The sequence below is a fragment of the Scyliorhinus canicula genome, chromosome 15 (assembly GCF_902713615.1).
Source record: "Scyliorhinus canicula chromosome 15, sScyCan1.1, whole genome shotgun sequence".
Taxonomy (NCBI): Eukaryota; Metazoa; Chordata; class Chondrichthyes; order Carcharhiniformes; family Scyliorhinidae; genus Scyliorhinus; species Scyliorhinus canicula.
The window spans coordinates 21099276-21121623 of record NC_052160.1 but is presented as its reverse complement, the minus strand read 5'-3'; the positions used below and the strand labels follow the sequence as shown (position 1 = coordinate 21121623).

Genomic DNA, 22348 nt, shown 5'->3' with positions numbered 1-22348 from the left:
CCCCCCCCCCCCCCCCCCCCCCCCCCCCCACCACCGCTGACGCTCACTCTCCCACAAAGAAGTCAGTGAATGGTTGCCACCTTTGGGCGAACGCTTGTAGAGGACCGTCATCTTGACTGACTGCACCCTACCCGCTAGGGAGAGTGGCAACATATCCCATCTCTTGAAATCCTCCTCCATCTGTTCCACCAACCGTGTCAAATTGAGCTTCTACAGGGCCCCCCGGCTCCTAGCTACCTGGATCTCCAGGTACCGAAAGCTCCTCTCAGCCCTCTTCAACGGTAACTCGTCTATACCCCTTAACTGGTCCCCCGCATGCACCACAAAGCGCTCACTCTTTCCCAAATTGAGCTTATAACCCGAAAAGTCCCCAAGGATCCGCATAACCTCCACCATCCCCTCCGCTGGGTCTGCGACATATTATAGCAGGTCATCAGCATATAACGACACCCGGTGTTCCTCCCCTCCCCGGACCACTCCCCTCCAGTTCCTGGACTCCCTCAGTGCCATGGCCAGCGGCTCAATTGCTAGCGCAAACAACAAGGGGGACAGGGGACACCCCTGCCTCGTCCCACGGTACAGCCTAATATACTCCCACCTCCGCCGATTCATAGCCACACTTGCCACTGGGGCCCTATATAACAACCCGACCCACCTTGTGAACCCTTCCCCGAACCCAAACCTCCTCAGCACTTCCCAGAGACACTCCCACTCCACCCGATCAAAGGCCTTCTCCGCGCCATGGCCGCCACTACCTCCACTTCCCCCTCCACTGAGGGCATCATGATCACATTTAAGAGCCTCCGCACATTCGTATTTAGCTGCCTGCCCTTCACAAACCCCGTCTGATCCTCATGGATCACCCCCGGGACACAATCCTCAAGGCCAGAACCTTTGCCAACAACTTAACGTCTACATTGAGAAGCGAAATCGGCCTATACAATCCACAATTTAATGGATCCTTGTCCCGCTTCAAAATCAGCGAGATCAGTGCCTGGGACATTGTCGGGGGCAGGGTCGCCTCCTCCCACGCCTCATTAAAAGTTCTCATCAGCAACGGGCCCAGCAGGTCCACATACTTCCTGTAAAATCCAACTGGAAACCCGTCCGGCTGCCGCACCTTCCCCGCCTGCATGCTTCCTAATCCCTTAACCAGCTCCTCCAGTCCAATCGGCGCCCCCAAACCAGCCACCTGCTCCTCCTCCACCCTCAGGAATCTTAGTTGATCTAAAAACCATCGCATCCCATCCCCCTCCTCCGTAGGCTCAGACCTATACAGATCCCCATAGAAGTCCTTAAACAACTCGTTTATTCTCACCGCACTTCGCACCATATTCCCCCCTCTATCCCTAATTCCACCAATCTCCCTCGCTGCCTCCCTCTTATGAAGCTGATGTGCCAGCATCCGGCTTGCCTTTTCCCCATACTCATATACCACCCCCTGCATTTTCCTCCACTGCGCCTCTGCTTTTCCCGTGGTCAGTAGGTCAAATTCCATTTGGAGGCTTCGTCGCTCCCTAAGCAGCCTCTGCTCAGGGGCCTCTGCATAGCTTCTGTCCACCCTTACTATCTCCCCCACCAGTCTCTCTCTTCTCTATCTCTTCTCCTTTCTTTATCTCTTCTCCCTATGGGCCCTAATGGAAATTAGCTCTCCCCTAACCACTGCCTTCAAAGTCTCCCAGACTACCCCCATCTGCACCTCCTCGTTATCGTTGGCTTCCATGTATCTTTGAATACACACCCGGACCCACCCGCACACTTCCTCATCTGCCAACAGTCCCACATCGAGGCGCCATAGCGGGCGCTGGTCCCTCTCCTCCTCCAGCTCCACCCAATGCAGGGCGTGGTCCGAGATGGCTATAGCCGAATATTCCGTTCACTCCACTTTCGGGATTAGTGCCCTACTCAATATAAAGAAATCTATCCGGGAGTAGGCTTTATGGACGTGGGAGAAAAAAGAAAATTCCCTGGCCACCGGCCTGGCAAAACGCCACAGATCCCCCCCTCCCCCAAAATCTGGTCCATAAACCCCCTGAGCACCTTGGCCGCAGCCGACCTCTTGCCTGACCTGGACCTGGAACGGTCCAGCGCTGGGTCCAGCACCGTGTTGAAGTGTCTCTCTCTCTCTTCCCCCCCCCCCCCCCCCCCCCCCCCCCAAAATTATCAAGCTCCCTGCCTCCAGATCTGGGATCTGACTCAACATACATTTCATAAATCCGGCATCATCCCAATTCGGGGCAGAAACGTTCACCAGTACCACCCGCGTCCCCTGCAACCTACCACTCAACATCACGTATCGACCTCCATTATACGCCACAATATTCATCGCCTCAAACGACACCCATTTCCCCATCAGTATTGCAATCCCTCTATTCTTCGCATCCAGCCCCTAGTGAAAAACGCGCCCTACCCATCCCTTTCTCAGCCTAACCTGATCTGCCACCTTCAGGTGTGTCTCCTGAAGCATGACCACGTGTGCCTTCAGTCCCTTTAAGTGCACGAACGACCGGGCCCTCTTGACCGGCCCATTCAGGCCCCTCACATTCCATGTTATCAGCTGGATCAGGGGGCTACTCGACCCCTCCCCAACACCGACTAGCCACCCCCTTTTTTAGGCCAGCCACGTGCCCGCGCCTCCCGCACCCTCCAGTCCCCCAGGCGGCGGACCCCTGCCCTGACTCCCTCTTCTACCTCCAGCTCCCCTTTGACCAATACAGCAACAACCCAGCCCCCCCCCCCGCCCCCCCCATCCAGACCACCGTCCAGCCATTTTGCTCCCCCCATTACGCTCCTGTAAGTCAGCTGACTCCTGCTGACCCCGGCCACTCCCGCCATTCCAACGACCCCCCCACCTCCCCTTGCTGATCCATATACGCACTACTCCAGCACCGCCCATCCCTTCCTTGGCGCGGGAAAAAGCCCGCGCTTTCCATCCGAGCCTGCCCCGCCACAAATAGCGCAGCTCCTTTTTTCTGCGACCTCGCTCCAGCTCCCCAACCCTGGGCCTCCAACCCCCCCCCCTCTATCAGCGGGGAGCTGTCCCTGCCGGACCGGTGCCCACACTCACACAGCCCCCACATCATACCCACTAACCCCCTCCCATGTCCCCACTTCCCAACCCAAAACCTGAAGACGAACACCCCCACAATGCAGTAAACACACCCCCCCCCAACAACAAACCCTCAGTTAGAGTCCAACTTTGCAGTCTGAATAAAGGTCCACGCCTTGTCTGGCTTCTCAAAATATAGTGGTGACGGTCCTGAGACGTAACCCACAATTGCGCTGGCTGCAGCATTCCAAACTTCACTCCCTTCCGATGGAGAACCGCCTTGGCCCGATTTAAAGCCAGCCCTCTTCTTGGCCACCTCCGCACTCCAGTCCTGGTAAATACGGATCTCCGTATTCTCCCACCTGCTGCTCCGTTCTTTCTTCGCCCATCTCAGGACACACACTCTCTGACCATAAAGCGGTGGAACCTCACCACTACAGCCCTTAGCGGCTCGTTGGCTTTAGGCCTCCTTATCAGGACTCGACGGGCCCCATCCAGCTCCAGGGGCCTCGGGAAAGCTCCTGCGCCCATCAGCGTATTGAGCATTGTAATTACATATGCCCCCGTGTCAGATCCCTCCTCTCCTTCAGGGAGACCCAGGATCCGAAGATTCTTTCTCCTCAACCTGTTCTCCAGGTCCTCAAACTTCTCCTGCCACTTGTGTAGCCCCTTGTGCGACTCCGCTTTCACCGCCAGGCCCAGAATCTCATCCTCGTTCTCTGAGGCCATCTGCTGCACTCCTTGAATCGCCGCCCCATGGGCCTTCTGGGTCTACATCAGCTTTTCTATCGATGCCTTCATTGGCGCCAGCATTTCTGCTCTCGGCTCCGCAGATCAGTTTTTAAGGAACTCTTGCTGCTCCCGCGACCACTGCGCCCATGCTGCTTGATCTTCACCTGCCGCCATCTTGCTTTTTCTCTGCCGCTCTCTTCGCTGCTCCAAAACCACTTTTTTGATCGCTCCACTCCTGGTCCACTCCATACAGTGCTGGGGGAACCTTACTATCACCTTCCCACACTGGGAACCGTCATACCAGTGCCGCTGGGACTCTTCAAAATGGCCCAAAAGTCCGTTCTTGGCGGGAGCTGCTGAACATGCAACCTAGCTAAGCATAGCCACAACTGGAAGTCCTCTATCCCTCATTTTCACAGAGACATGTCTGTCCTGCACTTTCAACTTTTCCTTAAAAGACTCCCACATTTCAAATGTGGACTTACCCTTAAACAGCTGCTCCCAATCCACATTTCCTAGCTCCTGTCGAATTTTGTTCTACTTGGCCTTTCCCCAATTTAGCACTCTTCCTTTAGGACCACTCTCATCTTTGTCCATGAGTATTCTAAAACTTACGGAATTGTGATCGCTATTCCCAAAGTAATCACCGACTGAAACTTCAACCACCTGGTCGGGATCATTCCCCAATACCAGGTCCAGTATGGCCCGTTCCCGAGTTGGACTATTTACATACTGCTCTTTAAAAAATTTTTTTTAAACTCTCCTGGATGCTCTTTACAAATTATGCTCCATCTACGCCTCCAATACTATATGAGTCCCATTCAATGTTTGGGAAGTTAAAATCTCCCATCACGACCACCCTATTGCCCCAACATTTTTCTATAATCTGTCTACATATTTGTATTTCTACTTCACGCTCGCTTTTGGGAGGCCTGTAGTAAAGTCCCAACAATGTTACTGCACCCTTCTATTTCTTAGCTCTACCCATATTGCCTCAGTGCTCGAATCCTCCATAGTGCCCTCCTTAATCACAGCTGTGATATCATCTCTGACCAGTAATGCAACTCCTCCCCTTTTACCTCCCACTCTATCCCTCCTGAAGCATCTATACCCTGGAATATTTAGTTGCCAATCTTACCCTTCCCTCAACCAAGTCTCAGTAATACCAATAACATCATATTCCCAGGTACTAATCCAAGCCCTAAGTTCATCTGCCTTACCTGCTACACTTCTCGCATTAAAACAAATGCACCTCAGACCACCTGTCCCTTTGCGTTCATCATATCTTCCCTGTCTACTCTTTCCCCTTAGTCACAATGAGTTTATTATCTAGTACCTTACTGGCTTTAGTTGCTGCCTCTTTACTGACCTCTAACTTCCTAATTTGGTTCCCATCCCCCTGCCACATTAGTTTAAAACCTCCCCAACAGTGTTGGCAAAAGCACCCCCTAGGACATTGGTTCCAGTCCTGCCCAGGTGTAGACCATCTGATTTGTAATGGTCCCATCGCCCCAGAACCGGTTCCAATGTCCCAAAAACCTGAACCCCTCCCTCCTGCACCATCTCTCAAGCCACGTATTCATTCTGACTATTCTTGAATTTCTAATCTGACTGTCACGTGGCACAGGTAGCAACCTTGAGATTACTACCTTTTTTGAGTTCCTACTTTTTAACTTAACTCCTAACTCACTAAATTCTGATTGTGGGACCTCATCCTGTTTTTTTTTTACCTATATCGTTGGTGCCTATATGCACCACGACAACTGGCGGTTCACTTTCTCCCCCCCCCCCCCCTTTTCAGTATGTCCTGCAACGATCTGCGACATCCCTGACCCGTGCACCCGGGAGGCAACATACCATTCGGGAGTCTCGTTTTCGACCACAGAAACGCTTGTCTACTCCCCTTACGATTGAATCCCCTATGACTATAGCCCTGCCAGTCTTTTTCCCGCCCTTCTGTGCAGCAGAGCCAGCCACGGTGCCATGAGCCTGGCTACTACTGCCTTCCCCTGGTGAGTCATCTCCCCCAACAGTATCCAAAACGGTATACCTGTTTTGGAGGGCGATGACCACAGGGGGCACTTGCACTGCCTTCCTGCTCTTTCTCTGCCTTTTGGTCACCCATTCCCTGTCTCCGTCACCAATCCTAATCTGCGGTGTGACCAACTCACCGAACGTGCTATCCATAACCTCCTCAGCATCGCGGATGCTCCAAAGTGAGTCCATCCGCAGCTCCAGAGCCGTCAAGCGGTCTAACAGGAGCTGCAGCTGGACACACTTCCCGCACATGAAGGAGTCAGGGGCATCGGCCGCGTCCCTGAACTCCCACATTGAGCACGAGGAGCTCAATATCAGGCCTAACTCTTGAGCTATATATCACAAATGTTTTGCAATGAAATTTGCTGGATCCGTGTTTGTTTTTCAGTGTACACTTTCCACATAAAAAGTATAGCAGCTCAAAGCAGCCTGATGTTCTGTTGTTACCCATTCCTGATTTTATTTTTGTGTGACCACATGTGCGATAATGATGTTTTGCGAGGTGACTCGTTCTTTTTTTTTAAAGGGCTTATGTACTTTTACCTCGGCCTCAATCCTAAATATTGTAAAATCTGAACGTTTGCAGTTTTAATGTCACCTGTTTCCTGGTTAGCACTTTGTGATCCCCCAGTTGTGATGTAAAATTCAGCTCCAAGAATATCGTAAAGGAACAGCGACCACAATCCACTATCCTTGTTAAATTTCTCTCCCTGCTCCCACCGCCATTTTCCTTCCCTCTTCACCCTTCTCCCCTCGAGGTTCCAACTTGGAGCAATTCCACGGGTGTACACAATTTTCTGGTTGAGTGGCCATTCACTTTTGAATCGAGGCAGAGAGCATCAATGGTCTATTTGTGCAAGACTTGTAGTCTAGTCTAGCTCAGTCCTATCTTGGCCCAAAATAAATAACACACTTTCCAACTAAGGTAATTGCATAGCAATTGGGAGTAGAATTGGCCAAGAATTCCATCATCACCTGGGCAATGAGCCCAGTTGTACTGTCTCCACTGCTGCCCCAGCTGAAATTCTCTAACTTGGTGGAGAAATGCGACTTTCCTGGTCTGGGTGTTTCCATATATCTCACGTGATGGCTTTACCTCCTGAACAGCTATCTCCTTTCATAAATACTATGGGAGTGGAACCTTTATGATATTGCAGCGGAAGGAATGTAATGCAAAACACATATTCTCAGATTGTTTTGTGTAACAGAACTCTGCAGCTGACCATTCTAAAACCTAAAAATGATTACCAAGTGACTAGACACGTCAATAAATGTTTTTGTTAAAATTTAGAGTACCCAATTATTTTTCTTTTCCAATTAAGGGTCAATTTAGCATGGCCAATCCATCTAACCAGCACATCTTTGGGTTGTGGGGGTGAAACACAGGCAGACACGGGGAGAATATGCAAACTCCACACGGACAGTGACCCAGGGCCGGGATTTGAACCCAGGTCCTTGGCATTGTAGTCCCAGTGCTAACCACTGCTCCATGTGTCGCCCCTGTGCTTAGATTTTACAGGGAGGAGGCACGAGGGGAATTGCTCCTTCAAAAGGCCAGCACAGAGATGATGGGCTGAATTGCCTGTGCTGTGTAATCATTCTATGCTTCCATGAGATGAGGCGATGGAACATTACAGAATTCTCATACTTTATGTCAAAACCTAGGATCTGGAAGCTGAAAAATTGAAGAAAATGTAAATCTAAAATTTGCAGTAGTTTTGAAATAAGCAGAGTGTGGAATGTTTATAATGTTTCTTATTCCTGTTCTCTTGTAGCCAGACGTTTACCCTGGAAACTGCTGGGCATTCAAAGGATCCCAGGGGTACCTGGTCATTCGCCTTTCCATAGAGATCTATCCTTCTGCTTTCACTCTGGAGCATATACCAAAGTCTCTTTCACCAGCAGGCAATATCAGCAGTGCGCCAAAGGACTTCAGCGTTTATGTAAGTGTAAGCAGATTACTAGAGAATAAGGGGATGAAAGCATTGCTCCACTGGAGTGGCCTGTGGTTTTGTGGTACGTCCACCCGTGAAGAGTGACCGAGCAGTCCTAGTGTAAAAAATGTATTTTGGTCTGAAGTGCCTTATGTGCTGACTTAAAGCTTTAATTCTCGAATATAAAAGCAAAATACTGCAGATGTTGGAAACCTGAAATAAAAACAAAGTACTGGAAATACTCAGGTTTGGCAGCACCTGTGGAGAAAAAAAGGTTAGCGTTTCGAGTCTAAAATTATTCTGGAGTAGTTTTGAAAGGTAATTCCCCTCTTGTAGAAAAGAAAGGTACACATCGGCCTTGGTAGCAGACTTTTATTAGGCTTTTTATGGATTGCTTTTTATAAATAACAAGAACCTGTCTTGTGCACACCTGTTCAGGGCCTTGATGATGAGTACCAGGAAGAAGGCACAATTTTTGGAAAGTACACATACAATGAAGATGGAGGGACGATACAGACTTTCCTTGTCAGGGTAACTTAATTCCAAATTATGTTTTCTTTTAAATTGCCAGTTTAATGCTTTTAAACTTTTCCCCATATTTTCAGGAACTGGTTTAGATTTTTGTAAGATAACTTGCAATTGCAAAACTTTTTTAAAATTAAAAATGTCCAATTATTTTCTTTTTCCAATTAAGGGGCAATTTAGAATGGCCAATTCATCTACCCTGCACATCTTTGGGTTGTGAGGGCGAGACCTACACCGACATGGAGAAGGTGCAAACTCCATACGGCCCGAGGCCAGAATCGAACCCGAGTCCTTGGTGCCGTGAGGCAGCAGTGCTAATCACTGCGCCACCCTGCTGCCCCTGCAATTGCATTTTATGTTCAACTTAGGATTTATCCCAGTTTGTGTGTTGTGTGTGAAAATTGTAGCCAGTGTATTGGAGGTCGTTGGGAACATGTTTTATCCTATTTCAGTGCTGGCTGTCTGTTCCAGTGTATTGCAGATCATTGGGAACCTGTTTTATCCCATTCCAGTATATTGCAGGTCATTGGGAACCTGTTTTGTCCCATTCCAGTGCTGGATGATAGTTCCAATATAAAGCAGGTCATTGGGAACCATTTTATCTCATTCCGGTGGTGGCTTGCAGTTAAGGAATATTATTTTGGTACATAAAATCAAGACTTGATTTAGATAACTGTTTGCAAGATAAAGATGTAAATTAGTTTGGTTTGTTTTTAAGTCTTCAGCTTTCTAGATCCTAAGCTCTGGAATTCCCTCTTCAAAACTCACTTTTATCGGAGCCTTTTGGTCATCTGTCCTAATATCTCACATGGCTGAGTGACTGCTTCTGCGAAGCACCATGGAAAGTCTTTCTGCCTTAAAGAAGCTATGTAAACACATGTTAGTTTGTGAGCGAAATGATTCGAGGAATGCAACTCTGATCAGATAACCATTAGGAATTTAAGTATGTAATTTCTCCTCTCTTCTGTTTTTTGTTCTAACCTCTCCTCTCCAAATCTTAGGACGAAAGCTTGAAGAGCTACCAAATAGTTGAACTCCGAATATTCTCCAACTGGGGCCACCCAGAATACACGTGTCTCTATCGGTTCAGAGTACACGGCATCCCTAGGAAGCAATGAAGCGTGGACTGCACTAATATTGTAAAAATTGTAAATACTGGAAAAACTGGGAATAATTCTGGACACTGGAATTTGTTCTTGGGACTGTGGCATGAATAACGTGTACCGCTGAATTGCCTACTATCAGATGCTTTAAGAACACTGCCAGCTGAATGGTTCATGGCTTTGTCATCTTTTTTTAGAGAATGTCTTGTTTTTATTTTGATGAATGTCTGGTATGTTTGCTTAGTGCAAAAAGGAGTATCGAATGTCTTTCCATTTGGAAAAAGTGGATGGAAATTGATGTACAGAGTATTTTATTGGACATTGGATAATGTTTATTTGTATATTGCACAACAGTCCTTGTATTTGTAAAGAGAATACTTAAATATAAACTTATATTAACCAATGTAATCCATATATTTAAATATTGACATAAACCTGTGGCCTATGTAGAAAAACTTGGAATATGAATGCACTCTTATATTACAAGCTATGATATATGATATAAAACGAGGTGTATTTCCTCCTGTAAAGCAAATTTAGGGATTTTGGGGAAGGGACTTTGTGAATAACTATTTATTTTTCAAGAGCAACATAGGACTTTGTGCAATGTATTTTTGTAAATTTTTTCACACTGTCTTTGAAGTGTTTTTATTTCCTTGGCTGTCGCTGAATTGACGATGCTTTTCAGATGTTTAAATAAAGAATTTAATTTTTTGAGAGGCTGCATGTAATTGAGACATAATAAAGGGTAAACATAATTTTGTGTAATATTTGTATTTGGACTATGATGCATTTCCAATGGTTGGAGCTTTTATATTGTGGCACTATGTTAAAGTGAGGTCCAGTTTCAGGATAAATTGGTCAGTAAATAGCATGAGTTTGATCTGAAATTCTCTTCCCCGATTTGATCACCTTTTTCAAGGCTATGAGGCAAGAGCAGGGTAGTGGGACTAAGCTCTTTGATTCGGTACACGTCATTCAGTCCATCATGCCTGTACCGGCACATTCTGCAATTCGTATCTTCTGACCCTGTCTCACACAAGAAAGGTTTAAGATTCAAAAGCGAAACAGTTGGAACATCTTTCTGGGATCAAAATTTCCATCAGAGATGCCACTTCCCTTTTAGGATTCATTGAATCAGCCCATGAATAGGGTATGGGACATTGTTATGTAGCATCAATGGAATATGGGGCAGGAGGAACGTGTGATTAATTGGATGGCTCTTAACAGAGTATATGTTGGGGGGGGGGGGGGGGGGGGGGGGAGAGAAGAAAAGAAGAGGGAAATAGCCTCTTGTGCTGTAAGACTGTGTATCAACCAGAATGGGGAAAGGCTGTGGCCACATAAGCACAATTGGTATAAAAATTTTGACATAAGAACTAGCAGCAGGAGTAGGTCATCTGGCCCCTCGAGCCTGCTCCGCCATTCAATGAAATCATGGCTGATCTTTTGTGGACTCGGCTCCACTTTCTGGCCCAAACATCATAACCCTTAATCCCTTTATTCTTCAAAAAACTATCTGTCTCTATCTTAAAAATATTTAATGAAGGAGCCTCAACTGCTTCACTGGGCAAGGAATTCCATAGATTCACAGCCCTTTGGGTGAAGAAGTTCCTCCTAAACTCAGTCCTAAATCTACTTCCCCTTATTTTGAGGCTATGCCCTTAGTTCTGCTTTCACCCGCCAGTGGAAACAACCTGCCCCCACCTATCCTATCTATTCCCTTCAGAATTTTATATGTTTCTATAAGATCCCCCCTCATCCTTCTAAATTCCAACGAGTACAGTCCCAGTCTACTCGACCTCCTCGTAATCCAACCCCCTAGTGAATCTCCTCTGCACACCCTCCAGCGCCAGTACGTCCTTTCTCAAGTAAGGAGACCAAAACTGAACACAATACTCCAGGTGTGGCCTCACTAACACCGTATATATTTGCAGCATAACCTCCCTAGTCTTAAACTCCATCCCCCGAGCAATGAAGGCCAAAATTCCATTTGCCGCCTTAATCACCTGTTGCACCTATAAACCACCTTTTTTCAACTCATACACTAGCACACCCAGGTCTCTGCACAGCAGCATGTTTTAATATTTTATAATTTCAATAATCCCTTTTGCTGTTATTCCTACCAAAATGGATAACCATATTTGTCAACATTGTATTCCATCTGCCAGACCCTAGCTCATTCACAACCTATCCAAATCCCTCTGCAGACTTCCAGTCTCCTCTGCACTTTTTGCTTTACCACTCATCTTAGTGTCATCTGCAAACTTGGACACATTGCACTTGGTCCCCAACTCCAAATCATCTATGTAAATTGTGGGCCCAACACTGATCCCTGCGAGACACCACTAGCTACTGATTGATTGCCAACTAGAGAAACATCCATAAATCCCCACTCTTTGCTTTCTATTAATTAACCAATCCTCTATCCATGCTACTACTTTAACCTTAATGCCATGCATCTTTATCTGATGCAGCAACCTTTTGTGTGGCACCTTGTCAAAGGCTTTCTGGAAATCCAGATATACCACATCTATTGGCTCCCCATTATCTACTGCACTGGTAATGTCCTCAAAAAATTCCACTAAATTAGTTAGGCACGACCTGCCCTTTATGAACCCATGCTGCGTCTGCCCAATGGGACAATTTCCATACAGATGCCTTGCTATTTCTTCCTTGATGACAGAGTCCAGCATCTTCCAAACAACCGAAGTTAAGCTCACTGGCCTATAATTACCTGCTTTCTGCCTACCTCCTTTTTTTAAAAACAGTGGTGTCACGTTTGCCAATTTCCAATCCTTCGGGGCCACCCCAGAGTCTAGTGAATTTTGGTAAATTATCACTAGTGCATTTGCAATTTCCCATGCCATCTCTTTTAGCACTCTAGGATGCATTCCATCAGGGCCAGGAGACTTGTCTACCTTTTGTCCCATTAGCTTGCCCATCACTACCTCCTTAGTGATAGCAATCATCTCAAGGTCCTCACCTGTCTTAGCCTCATTTCTATCAGTCACTGGCATGTTATTTGTGTTTTCCACTGTGAAGACCGACCCAAAAAACCTGTTCAGTTCCTCAGCCATTCATCTCCCGTTATTAAATCTCCCTTCTCATTCTCTAAAGAACCAATATTTACCTTAGCCACTCTTATTTTGTTTTATATATTTGTAGAAACTTTTACTATCTTTTTATATTCTGAGCAAGTTTACTCTCATAATGTATCTTACTCTTTATAGCTTTTTTAGCAACAAAGTTACCCCTAAAAGATTTCCCAGTCCTCCAGTCTCCCACTAATCTCTGCCACTTTGTATGCTTTTTCCTTCAATTTGATACTCTCCCTTATTACCTTGGATATCCATGCTTGATTTTCCCTCTTTCTACCGTCCTTCCTTTTTGTTGGTATAAATCTTTGCTGAGTACTGAAAAATCACTTGGAAGGTTCTCCACTGTTCCTCAACTGTTTCACCATAAAGTCTTTGCTCCCAGTCTACCTTAGCTAGCTCTTCTCTCATCCCATTGTAATCTCCTTTGTTTAAACACAAAACACTAGTATTTGATTTTACCTTCTCACCCTACATCTGTATTTTAAATTCCACCATATTGTGATCGCTCCTTCCAAGAGGACCTCTAACTATGAGATCGTGAATCAATTCTGTCTCATTACACAGGACCAGATCTAGGCCCGCTTGTTCCCTCGTAGGTTCCATTACATACTGTTCTAGGAAACTATCGCGGATACATTCTATAAACTCCTCAAGGCTGCCTTGACCGACCTGGTTAAACCAAATCGACATGTAGATTAAAATCCCCCTGATAACTGCTGTACCATTTCTACATGCATCAGTTATTTCTTTGCTTATTATCTGCCCCAACATTATGTTACTATTTGTTGGCCTATAGACTACTCCAATCAGTGACTTTTTTGCCTTACTATTCCTGATTTCCACCCGAATGGTTCAACCTTATCCTCCACAGCACCGATGTCATCCTTTACTATCGCCCGGATGTCATCCTTAAATAACAGAGTTACACCACCTCCCTTACCATCCACTCTGTCCTTCCGAATAGTTTGATACCCTCCGATATTTAACTCCCAGTCTTGACCATCCTTTAACCATGTTTCAGTAATGGCCACTAAATCATAGTCATTCACAATGATTTTCGCCATCAACTTATTTACCTTATTCCGGATACTATGTGTATTCAGGTTAAGTAAACAACATAACGGGCTACAAAGAGAAGCCAAGCAGTATCTCTGGCAGCAGCGCACCCCTCCCCGATGAACTTAACGCATTCTGTGCTCTGTTCAAGCAGGTAACCAACAATCCGCTGTCGAGTGCCCCAGCAGCCCATAATTCACCCATACCCACCATCACAGCTTCCGAAGTCAGATCGGCCTTCCTGAAAGTGAACCCATGGAAGGCAACGGTCCCGAATGGGATCCATGGTCGTACACTCAGCCTGCGCAGACCAAGAGGTATTCACAGACATCTTTAATCTATCCCTACTCCACTCCGAGGTCCCCACCTGCTTCAAGAAGACCACCATCATACCGGTACCAAAGAAGAACCAGGCAAAGTGCCTCAATGACTACCGCCCGGTGGCCCTGACGTCAGTTGTAATGAAGTGCTTCGAGAGGCTGATCATGAAGCGCACCACCTCCATACTCCCGGAACGCCTTGACCCACTTCAATTCCCATACCGTCACAACCGGTCTATATCAGACGCCATTTCCCTGGCCCTACACTCATCCCTAGGGCATCTCGAAAACAAGGACTCCTACGTCAGACTCCTATTTATTGACTACAGCTCCGCCTTCAACACCATAATCCCAGCCAAGCTCATCAAAACTCCAAAACCTAGGACCTGGCTCTCCACTCTGCAACTGGATCCTTGAATTTCTGACCAACAGACCACAATCATTAAGAATGAACACCAACACCTCCTCCACAATAGTCCTCAATACCGGTGCCGCGCAAGGATGCGTACTTAGCCCCCTACTCTACTCCCTGTACACACACGACTGCGTGGCAAAACTTGGTTCCAACTCCATCTGCAGGTTTGCTGACGATACGACCATAGTGGACCAGATCTTGATTAACGACGAATCAGAATACAGGAGGGGAGAACCTAGAGGAGTGGTGCAGTGACAACGATCTCTCCCTCAATGTCAGCAAAGCTAAAGAGCTGGTCATTGAGTTCAGGAAGCAAAGTACTGTACACACCCCTGTCAGCATCAACAGGGCCATGGTGGAGATGGTTGACAGCTTCAAATTCCTAGGGGTGCACATCACCAAAAATCTGTCCTGGTCCACTCACGTCGACGCTATCACCAAGAAAGCACAACAGCGCCTATACTTCCTCAGGAAACTAATGAAATTTGGCATGTCCACATTAACCCGTACCAACTTTTACAGATGCACTATAGAAAGCATCCTATCGGGCTGCATCACAGCCTGGGATGGCAACTGCTCGGCCCAGGACCGCAAGGAACTTCAGAGAGTCGTGAATACCGCCCAGTCCATCACACAAACCTGCCTCCCAACCATGGACTCCATCTACACCTCCTGCTGCCGGGGGAAAGCGGGCAGCATAATCAAGGATCCCTCCCACCCGGCTTACTCACTTTTCCAACTTCTTCCATCGGGCAGGAGATACAGAAGTCTGAGAACACGGACGAACAGACTCAAAAACAGCTTCTTCCCCACTGTCACCAGACTCCTAAATGACCCTTATTGACTGACCTCATTAACACTACACTCTGTATGCTTCATCCGATGCCAATGCTTATGTAGTTACATTGTATATCTTGTGTTGCCCTATTATGTATTTTCTTGAATTTTGTTTAATTCCTTTTTCTTCCATGTACTGAATGATCTGTTGAGCTGCTTGCAGAAAAATACATTTCACTGTACCTCGGTACACGTGACAATAAACAAATCCAATCCAATTACACTTATGTTGGCTTTTATACCTAGTTTTGAATCTTAACACCTCGATCAGTAACCTCTCCTAAGTTATATTTCCTCTTAACTTTTCTCCTAATTTTCCTTGTCGTTGAACCCATATCTTCATGGAACAACCTGCCGCATGGCTTACCATTTATGTCTTTACTTCCCGTTTTATTCATTTTAGTATTATTGGGCCTATTCACTGAGCTCCCCTCAGTCACTGTACCTTGTACTGTCGCCCTTTTGATTCTTGACTATTGCTTCTCTGCCTTACACTTTCCCCCTTACTGCCTTTTTTTTTCAGTCCCTGTTTTACTACCTTCCGACTTCCTGCATTGGTTCCCACCACCTGCCACATTAGTTTAAACCCTCCCCAACAGCTCTAGCAAACACCCCCCCCCCCCCCCCCCCAAGGACATCGCTTCCAGTCCTGCCCTGTGCAGACCATCCGGTTTGTACTGGTCCCACCTCCCCCAGAACCGGTTCCAATGCCCCAGGAATTTGAACCCCTCCCTCTTGCACCATCTTTCGAGCCACGCATTCATCCTATCTATCCTGACATTCCTGCTCTGACTAGCTCGTGGCACAGGTAGCAATCCTGAGACTACAGTACTACCTTTGAGGTCCTACTTTTTAGTTTAACTCCTAACTCTCTGAATTCAGTTTATAGGACCTTGTCCCGTTTTTTACCTATATCGGTGCCTATGTGCACCACGACAGCTGGCTGTTCACCCACCCCCCAGAATGTCCTGCAGCCGCTCGGAGCCATCCTTGACCCTTGCACCAGGGAGGCAACATACCATCCTGGAGTCTCGATTGCGTCCACAGAACCGTCTGTCTAGTCCCCTATCACTATAGCCCTGCCATTCTTCTTTCTGCCCTGCTGCGCAGCAGAGCCAGCCATGGTGCCATGAACCTGGCTGCTGCTGCCTTCCCTTGGTGAGCCATCTCCCTCAACAGTATCCAAAGTGGGTATATCTGTTTTGCAGGGAGATGACTGCAGGGGACACCTGCACTGCCTTCCTACTCTTGCTCTGTCTTTTGGTCACCCATTTTCTATCTCCCTCAGTAACTTTCACCTGCGGTGTGACCAAATCGCTAAACGTGCTATCCACGATGTCCTCAGCATCACGGATGCTCCAAAGTGAGTCCATCCGCAGCTCCAGAGCCGTTGAACGGTCTAACAGGAGCTGCAACTGGATACACTTGCACGTGAAGGAGCCAGGGACAGTGGACGTGTCCCTGAGTTCCCACATCGCACATGAGGAGCATGACACGGGTCTGGGTTCTCCTGCCATGTCTTAAACCTTTGGTTAACTTGTACAACTACAGTTCCTAAAAAAAATATACCAATGAAAGAAAAACTACTTACCAGTCACAAAAAGCCCCCCAGGGAATTCCCAAACTCACTCTTAGCTGTGTCTTCTCTGGCTCACTGGGAGTGAGTTAGAAGTTTCTCTTTTTAAATTGGCCTGAGTTGACTCCCCCCTCCCCCACCTGCTTTTAGATCAAAGTTGATTAAGGTGAATGACACTTAACTGCCAAACAGTTATGTGAGTGGTTGGGGTGCCCTTGTTAACCTTCACTGCATAATTTTAGATTAATTTAAATTCCTGAAATTTAAAAGGAACAGTCTTACCGATTGAATTAATTCAATTCCTACCTTGCTTCAAATTCCCAAACTCACTCTTAGCTGTCTCTCACTCTGGCTATGTCTTCTCTGGCTCACTGGGAGAACTCTTGAACAACCTGTGCAGTCTGGGATATAATCTAGCACCATGTATGGTTTATTACTACACCAGATGATGTCTTGCCCTCTCGATGACAGGAGCTCAATTTTAATCCATCGGTTTAAACAAATTGTGTTGCTTAATGTTAAAACCAGGTAGATGGATCGGCAGTTATTTTGAGACTTATACATTCCTATGTTTCTGAAACATTTTAATCTAAATTTAATTTTCACAGCCACTCCGGTGAGGAAATAGTTTTATTAAAATGCTCACAGTTCTAATTTTTATAGAACTTCATCTGGACCTGATTAAAGGTTTGAGACTCCAGTTTTGACTTGTTTTGTTGCAGACTGTTTAAATCTGGCATTGCTACCATCTTTACTATCCATTTATGGTGTGACTTGCAGATGTTAGGATAACTATATTTACCTCTGCAACATTATCCCTTCTTGCATAAGATTTGTACAATATGAAAAGTTACAAATAAGCTTTGTTGATTGCAACCATTCTCACTGGTGTGATGAATTCAAAAGTTATTTGATCCAAGTAGTTTTCAGCTATTAAAACCTGGGTGTTGTGGTCAAGTCATACAGCACAAGCTCAGAAGCAAAACGAACACACAACACTTTTGCCCTGGGCCTTGTTGGCCATTAGATGTATTGTTGAAATGTTGGTTTTCCTACTCTAGCAGGATTGGATTGGTTGGGTTTGTTTATTGTCACGTGTGCTGAGGTACAGTGAAAAGTATTTTTCTGCAAGTAGCTCAAATAGATCATTAAGTACATGAAAAGAAAATACATACCAGGGCAACACAAGGTACACAAAGTAAAGACACAGTAAGAAGTCTTACAACACCAGGTTAAAGTCCAACAGGTTTGTTTCAGACACTAGCTTTTGGAGCACTGCTCCTTCCTCAGGTGAATGAAGAGGTATGTTCCAGAAACATATATATAGACAAATTCAAAGATGCAAGACAATGCTTAGAATGCGAGCATTTGCAGGTAATTAAATCTTTACAGATACAGAGATAGGGGTAACCCCAAGTTAAAGAGGCATGAATTGTCTAAAGCCAGGACAGTTGGTTGGATTTTGCAAGCCCAGGCCAGATGGTGGGGGCTGAATGTAATGCGACATTAATCCCAGGTCCCGGTTGAGGCCGCACTCGTGTGCAGAACTTGGCTAAGTTTCTGCTCGGTGATTTTGCGTTGTCGCGCATCCTGAAGGCCGCCTTGGAGAACGCTTACCCGGAGATCAGAGGCTGAATGCCCTTGACTGCTGAAGTGTTCCCCGACTGGAAGGGAACATTCCTGCCTGCCAAATATCATGCAATGTCCATTCATCCGTTGTCGCAGCGTTTACATGGTCTCGCCAATGTACCACGCTTCGGGACATCCTTTCCTGCAGCGTATGAGGTAGACAACGTAGGACGAGTCGCACGAGTATGTACCGCGTACCTGGTGGGTGGTGTTCTCGCGTGTAATGGCGGTATCCATGTCGATGATCTGGCACATCTTGCGGAGATTGCCATGGCAGGGTTGTGTGGTGTCATGGTCGCTGTTCTGAAGGCTAGGTAGTTTGCTGCAAACAATGGTTTGTTTGAGGTTGCGCGGTTATTTGAAGGCAAGTTGTGGGGATGACGTTGGCAAGATGTTCATCTTTATCAATGACGTGTTGAAGGCTGCGAAGAAGATGTCGTAGTTTCTCTGCTCCGGGAAAGTACTGGACGACGAAGGGTACTCTGCCGGTTGTGTCCCGTGTTTGTCTTCTGAGGTCGGTGTGGTTTTTTGCTGTGGCGCATTGGAACTGTCAATCGATGAGTCGAGCGCTATATCCCGTTCGTACGGGGGCATCTTTCAGCGTCTGTAGATGTCTGTTATGCTCTTCCTTGTCTGAGCAGATCCTGTGTATACGGAGGGCTTGTCCATAGGGGATGGCTTCTTGAATATGTTTAGGGTGGCAGCTGGAAAAGTGGAGCAGCGTGAGGTTTAATATGTTTAGGGTGGCAGCTGGAAAAGTGGAGCATCGTGAGGTTATCTGTGGGCTTGCGGTGAAGCGAAGCACTGAGGTGACTGTCCTTGATGGAGATGAGTGTGTCTATGAATGCAACTGATTTTGGAGAGTAGTCCATGGTGAGTCTGATGGTGGGATGGAACTTATTGATGTCATTGTGTAGTCGTTTCAGTGCTTCTTCGCTGTGGGTCCAAAGGAAAAAATGTCATCGATGTATCTGGTGTATAACATCGGTTGAAGGGCCTGTGCGGTGAGGTCTTGTTCAAACTTGTGCATGAAGATGTTGGCATATTGAGGTGCGTATTTGGTCCCCATGGCTGTTCCGTGTGTCTGGATAAAGAATTGTTGTCGAAGGTGAAGACGTGATCCAGAATGAAGCGGATGAATTGCAGAATTGCATCTGGAGATTGGCAGTTGTTGGTGTTGAGTACTGAGGCTGTTGCAGCAATGCGGTCGTCATGGGGGATGCTGGTGTAGAGTGCTGAGATGTCCACATTGACGAGGAATGTTCCTGGTTCAACTGGTCCATGGGTGCCGAGTTTCTGTAGGAAGTCCGTTGTGTCGCGACAAAAGCTGGGCGTACCTTGTACGATGGGTTTCAAGATGCCCTCGATGTAGCCAGAGAGGTTCTCACAGGGTCTCATTGCCTGAAATGATAGGACGGCCTGGTGTGTTGGCCTTGTGTATTTTCGGGAGGCAGTCGAGATAGGACATAGAACATAGAAAAATACAGCACAGAACAGGCCCTTCGGCCCATGATGTTGTGCCAAACCTTTGTCCTAGATTAAGAACAAATTAATCTACACCCCATCATTCTACCGTAATCCATGTACCTATCCAATAGCCACTTGAAGGTCCCTAATGTTTCTGACTCAACTACTTCCACAGGCAGTGCATTCCATGCCCCCACTACTCTCTGGGTAAAGAACCTACCTCTGACATCCCCCCTATATCTTCCACCATTCACCTTAAATTTATGTCCCCTTGTAATGGTTTGTTCTACCCGGGGAAAAAGTCTCTGACTGTCTACTCTATCTATTCACCTGATCATCTTATAAACCTCTATCAAGTCACCCCTCATCCTTCTCCGTTCTAATGAGACAAGGCCTAGCACCCTCAACCTTTCCTCGTAAGACCTACTCTCCATTCCAGGCAACATCCTGGTAAATCTCCTTTGCACCTTTTCCAAAGCTTCCACATCCTTCCTAAAATGAGGCGACCAGAACTGCACACAGCACTCCAAATGTGGCCTTACCAAGGTTTTGTACAGCTGCATCATCACCTCACGGCTCTTAAATTCAATCCCTCTGCTAATGAACGCTAACATACCATAGGCCTTATTCACAGCTCTATCCACTTGAGTGGCAACTTTCAAAGATCTATGAATGTAGACCCCAAGATCTCTCTGCTCCTCCACATTGCCAAGAACCCTACCGTTAAGCCTGTATTCCGCATTCATATTTGTCCTTCCAAAATGGACAACCTCACACTTTTCAGGGTTAAACTCCATCTGCCACTTCTCAGCCCAGCTCTGCATCCTATCTATGTCTCTTTGCAGCCGACAACAGCCCTCCTCACTATCCACAACTCCACCAATCTTCGTATTGTCTGCAAATTTACTGACCCACCCTTCAACTCCCTGATCCAAGTCATTAATGAAAATCACAAACAGCAGAGGACACAGAACTGATCCCTGCGGTACGCCAGTGGTAACTGGGCTCCAGGCTGAATATTTGCCATCCACCACCACTCTCTGACTTCTATCGGTTAGCCAGTTTGTTATCCAATTGGCCAAATTTCTCATTATCCCATGCCTCCTTACTTTCAGTATAAGCCTACCATGGGGAACCTTATCAAATGCTTTACTAAAATTCATGTACACCACATGCACTGCTTTACCTTCATCCACGTGCTTGGTCAGCTCCTCAAAGAATTCAATAAGACTTGTGAGGCAAGACCTACGACTCACAAATCTGTGCTGACTATCCCTAATCAAGCAGTGTCTTTCCAGATGCTCAGAAATCCTATCCCTCAGTACCCTTTCCATTACTACCACCGAAGCAAGACTAACTGGCTTGTAATTCCCAGGGTTATCCCTATTCCTTTTTTGAACAGGGGCACGACATTCACCACTCTCCAATCCCCTGGTACCACCCCTGTTGACAGTGAGGATGAAAAGATCATTGCCAAAGCCTCTGCAATTTCATCTCTTGCTTCCCATAGAATCCTTGGATATATCCCGTAAGGCCTGGGGGACTTGTCAATCCTCAAGTTGTTCAAAATGCCCAACACACCTTCCTTCCTAACCAGTATCTCCTCGAGCTTACCAGTCTGTTTCACACTGTCCTCTCTAACAATATGGCCCCTCGCATTCGTAAATACTGAAGAAAAGTACTCGTTCAAGACCTCTCCTATCTCTTCAGACTCAATACACAATCTCCCGCTACTGTCCTTGATTGGACCCACCCTCGCTCTAGTCATTCTCATATTTCTCACATGTGTAAAAGGCCTTGGGGTTTTCCTTGATTCTACCCGCCAAAGATTTTTCATGCCGTCTCTTAGCTCTCCTAATCCCTTTCTTCAGTTCCCTCCTGGCTATCTTGTATCCCTCCAGTGCCCTGTCTGAACCTTGTTTCCTCAGCCTTACATAAGTATCCTTCTTCCTCTTAACAAGACATTCAACCTCTCTTGTCAACCATGGTTCCCCTGCCAAGATCTCTAATGCGGGGAGTACGTGGGATGAGAGCACTTAGGTTGCTCTGAAGGTCTGGATCCAAGGTCTTGATCAGTCTGTTCAGTTGGCGGATGTGCTCCTTGATCAGATCTGCGGGTAACTATCTGTAGTGTTCCTGGTTGTTGAGTTGTCGGTATACGTCTTTGCTGTAGTCCGTTCTGTTCAGTATGACGGTGGCCCATCCTTTGTCTGCTGGTTTGATGACGATGTTGCGGTTGGTCTTGGGAGCGCGGATGGCGTTGCGTTATGCTTGGGTGACATTCGGGGCTGTCTTGTGAATGCGACTGATGAATCTGGCATTGACGCGACTCCTGACGGCTTGAGCATACATGTCGGGTCTAGGGCAGCGGCCTACTGGAGGGGTCCAATTCGACTCTTTCCTCTTCAGTTGCGGCACCACAGATCTCTCGGTTTGCTGTTCCGGTTCATTGGTAGACTCCTTGGGTTCGCTGTCGGCCTCTTGGGGTCAGTGGAAGAATTCCCAGAGCCTCATTCGCCTGATGAATATGTAAATACATAGGCATCGATTGAAGCATACAGGGGTGT

The 22348-nt window shown here is 46.7% G+C and overlaps 1 protein-coding gene and 1 long non-coding RNA gene across 11 annotated transcripts in view; one reads left to right on the top strand and one right to left on the bottom strand.

Moving 5' to 3' along the window:
* LOC119978238 (SUN domain-containing protein 1-like) overlaps positions 1 to 10148 on the top strand; it is a 90566-nt gene extending 80418 nt beyond the window's left edge. For 9 of the 10 annotated variants that reach the window (XM_038819710.1, XM_038819704.1, XM_038819706.1 and 6 more), the window contains 3 exons: positions 7594 to 7761; positions 8191 to 8283; positions 9279 to 10148. In XM_038819710.1, the coding sequence (XP_038675638.1) occupies positions 7594 to 7761; positions 8191 to 8283; positions 9279 to 9395 (378 nt within the window). In that variant the 3' untranslated portion in view covers positions 9396 to 10148. The remainder of the gene's footprint in view (positions 1 to 7593; positions 7762 to 8190; positions 8284 to 9278) is intronic. The other variant, XM_038819711.1, reaches the window with a different exon arrangement.
* LOC119978241 overlaps positions 1 to 22348 on the bottom strand; it is a 67405-nt gene that overhangs the window by 33591 nt on the left and 11466 nt on the right. The gene's annotated exons all lie outside the window — the stretch shown is intronic.